This window comes from Cryptotermes secundus, unplaced genomic scaffold (assembly GCF_002891405.2).
Source record: "Cryptotermes secundus unplaced genomic scaffold, Csec_1.0 scaffold143, whole genome shotgun sequence".
Classification (NCBI taxonomy): domain Eukaryota; kingdom Metazoa; phylum Arthropoda; class Insecta; order Blattodea; family Kalotermitidae; genus Cryptotermes; species Cryptotermes secundus.
The window spans coordinates 1,073,724-1,087,272 of NW_019741301.1; the positions used below are offsets into that span (position 1 = coordinate 1,073,724).

The 13,549-nt window shown below is 41.8% G+C and overlaps 1 protein-coding gene across 7 annotated transcripts in view; it reads right to left on the reverse strand.

The window, feature by feature from the left end:
- Positions 1 to 13,549, reverse strand: part of LOC111872690 (glutamate receptor ionotropic, NMDA 2B) — a 567,290-nt gene that overhangs the window by 245,358 nt on the left and 308,383 nt on the right. For all 7 annotated transcript variants that reach the window (XM_033754794.1, XM_033754795.1, XM_033754793.1 and 4 more), the window contains one exon: positions 1,968 to 2,151. In XM_033754794.1, the coding sequence (XP_033610685.1) occupies positions 1,968 to 2,151 (184 nt within the window). The remainder of the gene's footprint in view (positions 1 to 1,967; positions 2,152 to 13,549) is intronic.

Here is a 13,549-nt window from a genome sequence, read left to right on the forward strand (position 1 = left end):
GTGCACAAAATCCCAGAAGACTGCTTTCTTCAAGAATGTTATAGTTATTTCTAGCGAAGGCCTGTAAATGGCCAATGAATCCAATCACAAATCCAAGCCCCATCTATAGTCACTAGTACACGCGATAACATTAAACTCGCCCTACAACGTTTAATATAGGTCTCTGATGTTTTTGCAGCAATTTCTGAAACTATGCATGCAGGCGCATAGACCTCTCCATTATAATAACATTTTATGCTGTTCTGAACGGAACGTACAAAATTATGTCTGGTTGTTACATTATATATATTTTCGCTGGCTGTACAGCCTCCTTGGGCCCTGGCCTCTGATTTTCAGTTTCATTATCATTTTACACACGGTAGGACTCCTTGGACGAGTGATCAGCTCGTCGCAAGGCATCTACCTAAACACAGAATAAACGCGTACACATACCAAACATCCATGCCTTGTGTGGGATTCGAACCCACGATCCCGGCTTCCGAGCGAGCGAGGACAGTACATGGCTTAGACCGCTCGGCTACCGTGACCGGCGTTATACATATTTAAGTTAAACATATAACACTCAAAAGTTACACAGCCGTGAAAGCAGTGCTGTGATGTTCTGAATGCACCTGGTATCGTGGCTGTTATCAGAGACTCAAATGTGATATAGAGCGTCTACACTCGTGTCGTCTGTCCTATTACGAGCAATGTCTAGTTATGATTACACGACGTACATAAATTCTCGAGTGGTTTTTGCAATATCATAGCTCGATGACAGCAGGGTTGAAGTGGCTTTTCAGAACTATGTAGACACCAAAAAAGTTAAAAAAAAACACACACACACACACAGGCACAAGAAATCAGCAAGATCTAACGTAATAAAGCGATTCAGGTTAACCTGGCAAATAGAAGTGAAGTCATCGTGAGATTTAGAATTTACCCACTCACTCATCGAGCTGAACCTTTCTTGAGAAGCCGCCAACTGTACAGCTACTCAAGAACTCCCTAGCTTTTATGGCACCCTAAGTTCATTACCGTGTTCACCAGAGCCATCCACTGGTCCCTATCCTGAGCGAGATCAATCCAATCCATACCATCCCATTCTCTCTCTCTAAGATCCATTTTAATATTATCCACCCCACCATGTCTTGATCTTCCTAGTGGTCACCAAACAACACTTTTCAGTAGAATACGAAACAACTTCAGATGCTTCCAATTATGCCATTATGGCAATGTTTAGTGATATTACCTGTTTTCAACTGATCCTTTTAATGAGGACAATTTTGTGATTCACTTATATCATTTTAGAGCCGGAATAGCTCAGTCGGTATAGCGACTGGCTACGGACTGGACGACAGTGGCGTCGGTGTTCTAGTCCCAGTAGGGTCCACGTAGTCCAGAGAAGATGGTCTCTCCGACCAAAACATGTAAAGGATGAAAGATTAAAAATGAGGGAAAAAATATTTATCAGTCTCACTGGACGGTGTTAATAACATTTTATATTATTGCTAGTGTGACGGACCAGGATGAACCAAGTCAAGTTTATACGAAATTTCGCTTTAATATAATCATTTCCTCTTTCGACCTTACCCATTATCGTTTTTTTTTAAACCAATGTTTCGGAGACTGATTTATGTCTCCGTCCTGAGTCATAAGTCCTCTCAGTTGGACCCAGTCAATAGAGCTAGGCCTTATCTCCGGACCGGGTAATATCCAGGTCTTAATTTCACTTCGAATATAACGCAGTTTCGTGTTTTTGTTATACGACACGGACTGTACCTGTTTCCTTCTTTGTGTTCTTCAAAGCATTCGATCCTACAGCCATCAGAGTCGGCGCTAGGCTTTGTCAAGTTTTGATAGTGGGAAGGCGTCTTTAGACAATAGACATAGCGTCATTAAAAAGGGCGTTCTGGAATTTAGCAAAGGGCGACTCCGGTGACTAAGTCGATATCCAACCCCGACAAACACAGTATAGTCTATATTACCTGAAGAAGCGATCACCGGTTTTCCAGCGGGAGTCTCCAATTCCTTCACACGACAGCTGCGTGTTGAGCGATAGATTGGCATTGCTCGGATCGTTGACGAAGTCTTCCACGCCGTAAGCATACACTTTGATGGCCGTTGTGATCTCGTTCACAACAGAACCGCTGCTGGTGTCAAAGTGCACCCCTGTCACAACAGAAGCAACGAATTAGGGGCAACACTTAAAACGGTACAAAACACACAGACTCTTTCCAAGATACATCTACGAAAATTAAACTGTTTGTTTTAGGTCAGATATTTTTCTCGGGGAGTTCAGTGTTGGGATGGCTCAGTCAGTAAAGCGACGGGCAACGGGCTGGACGACCAGAGTTCGATTCACGGCAGAGGAAACAGATTTCTCTCTTCACCAGTATCCAGACCGGCTCTGTGGCACAACCAGCCTCTTATCCACTGGCTAAAAAAACGGTAACAGGGTTTGGAAGCCCACAGACTTGTGAGAAGTTGAGCCTCCTACATTTTCTAGACAATCGGTTCAGAGATGGCGGTGAGTTTATCAGCCTTATGCGCTGGTACTCATTTCTGTTAGACGCTGAGCCGACCCGAAGTCCATATTGCTGCTAGAATGATCAGGTACATTGAAAATTCCAATGACCTCATCGGAATCGAACCCGCGACCTTACGGCTTGTAGCATAGTGCCTGAGCCAAATACGCTACCATACAGGAGCCTTTTCCTCCGGGATAGACCGGATAGGGCAAAAGCTGAGCACTCAGCTCCGTCTAGTGCCGAGGTGAAGAATGGTGAGGCTAGAGCTCCAATCCTCATATGCCTTTTTGGCATGCTTATTCATTAATTAAGCACAGGAATAACTTTATCTTGTATTAGCACCTATAATATATATATATATATATATTATAGGTGCTAATACAAGATAAAGTTATTCCTGNTATCCCTTCCATCGTTGCCTTGTAGCTTCTGACAGTGTCGTTAAATGAACCATAAATAAATAACGAACAAACAAAGACACGTATCAATATTTCAAATTGTTTCTCTGTTCACGTTTTCTGAACCTAAATATGAATACAATTCATGTTCAAAAGCATCTTTCTTGATTTAATTACAATAACATTATTAGGCAAAAGTATGGGTGACAAAGATACATTTTTTAGTCGAAAAATTATATTGGACACTGTCCATCACCTTAGATACATTTCATTTTTTGAGTGAGACTGTCTCTTTCCAAAAGGCCAGACCGTGTATGATCCTCTTAGCTTTTATACCTGATGAAGTAAGCTAATTCAGTTTCCGTAACGTCGTATATTATAAATATATCTAAGACGGTGGAAGGTGTCCAACATAATTACTACGTACGTAACGCAAAATATTAAGTGCGTAATGGCAGTTCCATGCACACTCATTTCTCTTCGTTTGTGTTAGTGACGTATTTCATCAGTAAGCCGAGCATTGACTCCAACCCTGCCAGAACCTTGGATGCCCGTGACATGTTTAATGGCCCTAGATATTGTCGGTTTCCAGGAATAGCACAAAACATGTGACGTCAACCAGAAATAACTTCTCTCACAAATACACACAATACAGTCAACGCTATTATTAGAAAAGGCCTTGTCATGGCTTAGGCGGTTAGTCGCTTGCTTCCCACCGCAGCGGCCAGGGTTCGAGCCTGGGTTACGTTCTCTGGGATTTGTGGTGGACAAAGTAGCGCTGGGGCAGATTTTATCCGAGTACTGCCACTCTTCATTCCACCGGTTCCTTCACCATCATCTATCGTCTAGGGCTGGTACAATAGGCCAATAGAGCCCGCAGCACCAACTGGACTCAGTCTCACCCCACTAAGAATAATAAACATAAAATTGAATCTATGGATTTCTATAACAAAATGAAATGTAAGTTAGCATCAATGACAGCGGCCTCCGTAGTCTAGAGGTAACGTTCCCACCTCATGACTAGTGGTACGCGGGTTCAAACCCGGGGGAGGTCGTCGAATTTTTAAGGGCGGAAAAATTCAGGGAACAGATCCTCCGGGAGGGACTTTAAGCCGTGGGTCCCGTGTCGTAGCTTTACGCCACGTAAAAGAACCTCATATCTCCAAAGGAGGTCAATCAGCCAAATTCAAGGATGTTTCCCGCCCAACAAGTAGTCTCTAACACCTCTGATAGAGGGGGGAAGCATTATAGATACCACCAAGCTAGTGGAGGCCGAACTCGCTGGCTCGGTCGGGACTGATGCTACGCACCAATATCGGTAGGATATAGAGACTGGTAGAATATCATAGAGGGAAGCACAATGGACCAATACTGGTCTAAGTGCATGGGGAAACCCACCCTCTCCAATAAGTAACTAACTAGCATCAATGACGGAGATCATTGCGTCATCATCGGAGGCGTCCGCGTGTACTGACAAAGTTGAAAACATCGGCATGACTTTAGAGCAATGTCTATAGTTGTTCAGTGAAATTCGTGTTCCCAAATGAACAGTAGTACCACCATTTGTCTCGCCGTCTTCTGGTTAGGGGATTACTTTGAACTATGTAAGATTTTAGGGTTTCACGGCGGTTACTATGAAGAATGCCGTCTTCTGGGACGTGGCGCCGTGTAGATCTAGTGTAAATGGACGTCTCGGAGTAACGTATCGCCTCCATCTTCATGGTAGAAAAGTTGAAGAGCGAGGAACCAGCGTGAGCAGGTGGCTGCAGACTGAATCAGCAGTCGAAAACACCCAGCTGCTCAGAGTGTTTCCTCGCTAGCGATTTTTCTACCTTAAAGATGGAGGCAATACGTTCCTACGAAACGTCGATTTACACTAGATCTACACGGCGCCACATCCCAGAAGACCGCATTCTTCTCATTTTGAATGAGTATCCAGGTTCCACACGTGACGGATAATTCGAAAAATTGCTTACTAATTTGCAAATAAATTGCTGAGTAATTTTAAAGACAAACAATGTCTTGCAAGACAATCATAAATTACAATAGAAAACTGAGTCCCGTAATTTAGAGTTTTCTCTTCCCCAGGCCATTTAACCTGTGCTTTCAGCATTGGGACTACACAGTCAGATGATGAAATTACTGACGAATAATGAACTGTAAAGGATTTGGAAGGAAAAAATTGTTGCTTAATTTAGGTTCTGTTTTAGTATATGCCTGGAAGGACTCAGTGAAGCCGCGGAAAACATCAGATCGGATACCTGGTGTTCCGGGCGACATTCGAACAACACCTCACTCACTCACTCACTCATGGAACTGAGCACTTCTTGAGAAGCCGCCAATTGTGCATCCAGTCAAGAACTTCTCAGGATTTTATGGAACACGAAGGTTCATTACCGTGTCCATAAGAGCCCTTCACTGGGCCCTATCCTGAGTCAGATCAATCCAATCAATATCATCCAATTTTTTCTCTCTAAGATCCATTTTCTCGCCCCTACAGGCAAACAAACGGCGGCTTATATATCCAGGTTATTGCCTAGCAGCCATATCGACTGAGCTATCGCAGAATTAAACAAAGTGCACTTTGTTACGTAGGACTGGACCCATTCTGTAGTTTCATGATCTGAAGTCTTGGGTCATGCCCTTTGGTAACTCAGTAACCTGCCTCCACTTAAAAGTATAATATTTACCCCTGTCATTTCATGATTCGTTGTGGTTCTGAAGTGTTTCAGGATCTGGAGGTAACTAATAACTTTCATGTCCCTAACTTCGGTGTAACTTATTATTCTGTTAGCATTCATGGTACCGGGAAAGTGGGCTTTAACAGTAGATAAGAATGATTGGAGTTCACTGACGCATTGTGTCTGGTTGTTGCTAAGAGGCTACTGGCCAGAGTCATGTCTGCTAACTATGTATCAATACATACACAATTTAATAAATACTCTACGAGGGAAAGTCAGAAATTATCCACACTTTCGCCATAACACATCTTTAGGTTTGTCACACTGCTTTCTGTGCATGCATGCATGCATGCTTAGAGTTGGCACTACTGTGGTCACGTGATCGAAGTTTGACCTTGATCACGTCATTTCCTTGATGCTGTGACAGTGCAAACATGGCCGCTCCGTTACCAGTGTGCACCAAGGAGGAACAAAGAACAGTGATCCGATTTCTCTGGTTGGAAGGTGTGTCAGGGGCTGAAATTCATCGGAGGCTTTCAACACAATACGGGGACAGTGCTCTACCGCGTAGAAGTGTGTATGAGTGGATCGAGAAGTTTAAAAGTGGCCGGACAAGAAATTCAAGACTCAGTCTTCCGCGGGAAAGGTGATGCTAACCGTTTTTGGGACTCAAAAGGGCCTATACTGGAAGTCTACCTGGAAAAAGGGTGTATGATCAACAGTGCAAGATGCAGTGATTTGTTGGCCAACAATTAGTACCAAACGCCGAGGCCTATTTCCGAAGGAAGTGTTGTTGCATGACAATGAAGGCTCACACAAGGACGGACAGACCGTTGAAACCATTAACCATTTGGGTTTCGAGGTGCTGGAACAACCTGCCTACAGCCCAGATCTCGCCCCTTCCGACTATCATCTCTTTGGACAGCTCAAAGATGATTTACGAGGTCGATTTTCTATGGACAAAGAAGCGGTGCATAAATGGTTGCACGACCAACCGAAAACTTTCTTCTTGGAGGGAATACGCAAGCTTGTGGACCGCTGGACCAAGTGCATCGGAAAGGGCGGAGACTACGTAGAATAATGACGTACTTGTTCAGCCCCTACTTTTGTGTATATAAATTGGAAAAACAGGAGTGCGTATAATATTTTACCTCCCTACGTATATTCTGTAGCGAGTAGTCGCTCTTTGTGATTGGGACACACGCTCAGATAGTCAATTGACTATCCTCATCACAAAATTATTAAGCTGCCGCTCGGCAAACGTAACTCACTTAACCTACCAATATCTTAAGTCACAACACAGTCCGTTATTTCACCCTGACGTAACCCAAAGGAACCATGAAATCAGATCTGCCAACTTGCCTGAAGACAGAAGCAGAACTTCTATCCGAAAAGAAAAATATATATTTTGATGTTTATAGAACCCGAGTGAGAAGTATGTCCGGATTGACCTACCGATTGAAGTCCTATTCTACTAATGAAAATACGTTCCGTATGCAACTTTACGAAAGATAATTCCTGTGTAATCGCAGAGTGATTCTAAATTACTGTCGGGGTTTCCGTGAATTACAATTTTCAAACCGGAAACAACAAAATAAAACACCTTAAGCGCCATGGAAAGCGCGCAAGTTAAAGGTTTAGCATTTTGATTCTACTGATAATGTAACTTTTGAGTTACATTTTCATATTGTGTGAGCAGTTTTATTTTGTTATTTCCGGTTTGAAAATTATAGGCCACGGACATCCCGGCAATAATTTTGAATCACCTTGTACTTCTGAAATTTTCCACAGTAAGTACGTAAAAAATCTGGTAACTTTTAATTATTACGTAACGGTCTATGTCAAAAACTGATGATTTTTTTTTTCCGCTGGCTCTACAGCCCCATTTCGGCCCTAGTCTCTGATTTTCAATTTCATGGTCATTTTACAGACGGTAGGACTCATTTGACGAGTGATCAGCTCGTCGCAAGGCCTCTACCTAAACACTGCACAACACAAACAGAATAAACACATACAAAAATCCATGCCTTGTGTGGGATTCGAACCTACGATCCTGGCTTCCGAGCGAGCGAATACAGTACGTGCCATAGACCACTGGGCTACCGTGACCGGCAACTGATGATAATACATGTGCATTATAGATGGAGTTCAAATGAATTGTGATGCTGCGCCCTCTCTGCAGCTGTCAATACCTGGCTGCATCTCCGCTGAAGGGCTGATTAGGGAGTTTTGAGCAAAACAAAGAGTAACACATAATTTATGAGACAAAAATTGTATCAGGGCGATCCATTAGCAAGCGAAGCGTCCACCTGCTTGTGAACCTGTGACAACGTGGCATATGAGAAATCTACCAACGAAGAGTGATTGCAGATGTGATCATTAGAATATATTGTCAGTTCAACAGGGATGTTACAAAGGAGAATTAGGTTCTGCAATGTGACACCGCATAATATAGTACAAGTCTGTCGACTTTTTGGAGGAATCAACTGCCCCTATCTTTGGGATTCATGAGTAAGACAAGCAACCAGCAAGAAGTTAGGGGAGTAACAAAGTTTATATGAAGTCAAATCCCAAAGCATAGCATTGTTCATGGCTTCTGCTGTGAGAACCTCAAAGCCAAGATATATACTAAACATTTATTCTGATTCATCCCTTAGCAATCCAACAACTGATTAGATAACAATCAACTGTGGGATGAATTAATCTTTACTTTCCTCCCACTACACATTGAATATCTGATACAAGGACAGCGCAGAAACACCGCGGTCAGCAGTTCTTGTACTGTGGCGTATGTAATCGCTGCCGCGAGAAAGTGCCCAACAAGCCGTTGCCTATAAACGGTCGTTTATCCTGGTTCAACTATTCAGGAATTCAAGCGTCATGTTGTATTGCTCCCTCATTAAGGCTGTTCGTCCCGAATAGTCTGCAGGTATTCAAATGTTTTTAAGGACATACATACACCGAGCCGTTGCCTAGTAACTTTAGCGGTGGACACAGACACACTACTGTAAGATGATGTCACAGACGTCCTCTTGCTAAATATCTGTTAAAAGAATTCCAACTATCACCGCAAAGTTGGCTCGAACGTTTCTTATGTTTATTCAGAATGTGATCGGTTCGAATCTCGGCCGGAACACCGAGTATCCTAACCGACGTTTCTGTGATTTTCTTCAGTACATACAGGAAAATGCCAGGATTTTACCTCAAAGTAGGCTATGATCATTTGAACACCTTTCCAATTTATTATTCAATACCAAATTGTCATTCTACTCAGTCTTAATTAAACGGAACAAAAATGAATAGCACACGAGAGCCAGACCCTCCATTTCACATGGCCCTTAGCTTCTTCTATCCCATTTCTAAGTTTAAAAATCATTTACATGCGATGCGTGCTGCTGCTGCTGCTGCACCCCCACCGTTTCTTGCCAGTTGGTAGCTTCAAGAAATTTCAGCACAAGAATTTTGAATGAATTCTGGCATATTCCCATCCCAGTGAATCCTACTGTATTCCAGTCTCCTAAGTAGTTTCGGTGACCTACAGAAATCCTCAATTTGCTTGAATTGTTCACTCCAACTTTCTAGGATCGAAATGTATGCATTTATGTCATTTCTTCAAATTAAGAGAAGTTTCACTCCCATTAAAACTTGAACATCAATACACATAGTCTTCTGACTGTGACGAATTTTACCGACCTTTCGGAGGACAGAACTCTTCAACTCCAAAACTGGAGAGAGCATGCTCCTATAATAGGACGCCGAACTTCTAGAAAACTAAACGGAATCACATCCAGAAAGACGGCATTCTTCCTAGAAACGGCGCGCGATCTTCACACTGAACTTGGATGTCCTACAAAGAAGATTTTCTGAAGGGAATAATAGCAAGAATTTCCTGAAGCCTTATTCTTGTTCTAATTTTATCGTTAAATTTATTTCTATATACTAGTGATATTTCTACTAAGCTATTTAAATTATTGTCACGTGTCACAGAGACTAAGAAGTGGGTTTGGATTGGCAATCGGATTTATTGGATACTTACAGGTCGTAACTACATTTAATTTTTACACTATTGCTGATTTAGAGATTGGATTTATTGGCACTTTGGTTACAGTCTCTCTTAATTACGCTCAAATTACAGCGCTATCGCTGATTTACACACACAGTTCATAATTCACTGTTGCACGCACAATACGATTCCCAGTCCACACAGATCTCAAGACAGGAACTAGCGCTTCGAATCACTCCAAATATTACACACGAATAAAATCTTCATATCACACGCCAAGTCTTCACATGAAGAACTTTCAGTGGCTATCTTGCATCAAGAACTCTATCAGTGTCACTTAAACACTCTGAAATACTCTGAAACACTGCCTTGGTTATTCCTGGAGTATCGTTATATAGCCTCCGCACCGACCACAGAAAAGAAGTCACGTGATAGTACTGTTGCAGTGTCATGTTATTGCACCTGCGCGGAAGTCTGTTTACTGAGCAGTTACCTAGGATCGCTCTGGCCATTCGCATTACGTTATATTAGGTTAATTTAAATACAATTTCTTCAATAACATGGACGAGACTTTACTATCTACATTCGAGGGCGTTTTGTGGACAAAGACTGTTAGCCCTACGCCTAGTCTCCAAGCTGAAGGATTACTTCCTTTACACTGATTATCCAATTTATTGCCATCTGCCTTCTGTGTATGTATCACGCACAAGAATATTAAGAACTAGATGTAAAATCCTAAGAAGGATTATGCTTGGAAACTATAGGTTTAGGGCGCCACTGAAATTACGCGCAGATAATTTTAATATGCCTCCTTTTCGCTGTCATCCACCGAGGTTAGAGGATTAGCGTTCTTATCTGAGCTGATCCGCTTTCAAGGCACTGAGAAAGGCTTCATTTAGCGGACCCTAGAGGGCAGTTATACCCGAGAAACAGCCAACCGCAGAGATGTTCTATATCTGGTCGACCTAAACAAAGGGGGGGGGGGATAGTGAACACAATATCCACCACGACAGGAGAAACGGAGGTCAGAGGACATTATTTATTCACTCCTAGGCATCTGCTCTATTTACGTGGGTTGAAGTGGTTTACCCCATCCTAAGAATACTAGAAGTTGAAGATTATGATTATATATGTCAAGGAGCCCTTTTTAGCCTATTTTATTTTGAAAAACAAAAGTTTATGAGACCACCATGCTCTCTGTGAGTCTGTCCTTGCGTCTGTGTGTCTGTGTACGTCTCATATTTTTTTAATTTACTGTGGGATCCTTGAAGTATCAAAGGAATATGGGCGATTACTTCTTCCTATATTATGTATTTCCTTCCGTTTTCGTTTCTTTATATTGTTACGTGTTTCAGTGACTAAGGTCTGGATTTGGATTGGTGAATCGGTTTATTGGATCTTCACTAGCAGTCACTACAATTAGTTCTTACACTCTCAAGATTACTGTAACTACAGCACATGTAACGTCACACACCAAGTCTTCTAATTCTTCTTCTGGCCACCTTGCTGTTCCCTTGGAACTTCAGAACTCAAGTGAAGTAAATTCCCATTCCCGTATTCTCTCATATTCTCTCGGCACGAACCACGCACAGAAAACAGTTGTATTGTTGCATAGCTCTAACCACACAGAAAACAATTCGAGTGATAACTCTCGCCAATTTATTTGAGCGCTGATTATTACCTAGCAACGAGCTATAATCATTCGTCCTATTGTTGCGTGACCTTAGGCGAAGTGTTTATGGCGCCACTGCCTAGCTATACATGTTACAATATTGTCGTGTGTAGAGGTGCTTGACTATTAGACGGGCTTTGGATTCATTGATTGTATTTATTGAAACCTTATACATTAAACTCGTAATTATTATTAATGATAGCGCTATAGCTATTTCCACACATTACAGTTTACGCTTACACATACTAGCGTTCCTCACTCTATTACACTCTCGACTAGTCCTCTTCTGGCAACAGATTCATAACAGTCTCACTGTAAGTTCAAGCAAATATGAAGTCTTCTTTGCACAGCCTAATTTATTTCTTGCCATTATTCTGCCAACGGCCAACTACAGAGGCTTCCTAAATTCCCATTCTGGCCACATGAGGTCCCTGTTATATGGCTTCGGGGCGGCCCCCACAGAAAATACACTTGCTCTATTATTGCGTGTTGATTCGCGACTGCAGACGCTTGTTCACAGCAACGTTGCATAGAAACGCGAGCGGTGCGGACCACAGAAAACACCATTCTTCTATTGCCGAGCGCATTCACTTCCGCTGGAATGTGTTTAACGAACTGTTGTGTAGCAATGAACTATTTCGCCTTTCAGTCATATTACAATATCATTCTTAAGCTTAAATATTTCCTTTTCTCTTTGATTAAAATTATTTACGGTATAATAATATAATAATATCTGGACAATAAAAGGGAAAAGTTGAATTTTTGCGTAAATACGTCATTAAGACATCATATGATCAGTTCCGTAACCTGGCCGCCTTATCCCATCAGAAAAGCTCCTTATATTCAATACTTATGAAGTTGTATGGCGCTGAAAGCCGGCAGAAATCCTATGAAAGTGTGTATAAAATATCCTTTAAGGTTGCATCTCCATCTGATATTGTCACAGAACATTACATCATCATTACAAGATTAACTTTGGTTCAATTCTCAACGTACGGTGGGAGCCAAAATCACTATACCGGAGCTCATGTAAATCATATTGTATTTTTTCCATAAGTTTGTCTGCTGAAGGCATGCCGTGCCCTCACTGATGTTCTAGACAGAACATACCTTCGGCAACTGAAAACAAATCTTTAATTACTGAGCTATATCCGATCTCATTTTATGAAAAATATATTTCGACGTTCGTGTAAAGTGACTGTTATTCTGAAATCCAAATTCAATTAACAGACGTATTTAGGAGGGAGAACAATACATTTAATTAAAATCTTTCTCGCAATATCCGCTTCATTAGATTCCAGCAGACGGATGAACAGTGTAAAGGTAACGTGTTGTGGCGTATAGACCCGTTGCTATGCAATAGGATAATCAACAAACGACATTTTCTAGACAACGGATCAGTAAACTCTCCTAGAACAATAGAGAAACTGTTGAAAGCGGTGTTTTCTGTTGAGTCCGCCCCGAGGATATATAACGAGGAACCCATGCCAGCTGAGAGAATAATTGAGAGGGAGTTGTCAGTTGTTAGTGGATAATTGACAAGGGTTATGCATGGGCGGCTGTGACAAAAGGACATGACAGCGAGAAAGTGAAGAATCTCAATTATTAGAAGCTGTTGACAGGGAACGGCTGGTTAAGACGCAGCAGGCTGGAAAATACTTAGCGAGTGCTGTGGTGATCTGTAAATTGAGATTAGCAGTGGCACTGTAAATAAGTGTATTTCCGAGCGGTATTATAAATTATCAATAAATCAAATATCCCATCTATACCCCGTCTTTAGTCATACCCTCAAAAGGTGACAGTATGTTTACATATTGTGTGAAATATTCTTAATAGAAGGAGTTAAGTATTTGCAATGTAAAATAAATTTAACACAGAGAATGTTTGCACGAAAGGTAGGTAAGGAGACTACGGACAACAAGTGACAAATGTATGTTGTGGTAATTTAAAGTAAGTCTCGCTAAACAACTACCTCAAATCCCGGGCAAAAGTATAAAACAAAGACCAGGAAATAGTATAAAACAAAGACCAGGAAATAAGGGTACAAATTTAATTAGTTAATAATCCCTTTCAGGGCCACAGTATTCCTACTTTGCATTCACTGGAATCTAAGATATACTGGGGCAAATTTATCCATTTCTTTCACCGCAAGGTAGAGAAGAGTGTCCCTCTAAGGCTGGGGCCACACGAGCGCACAAAATGCGTCCGTGGTAACGAACGTCGTGACGCTTTCTTCTGGTTTCATTGCCAAAAAAAAAACACGTACTGGATTCTGCAACCCTATG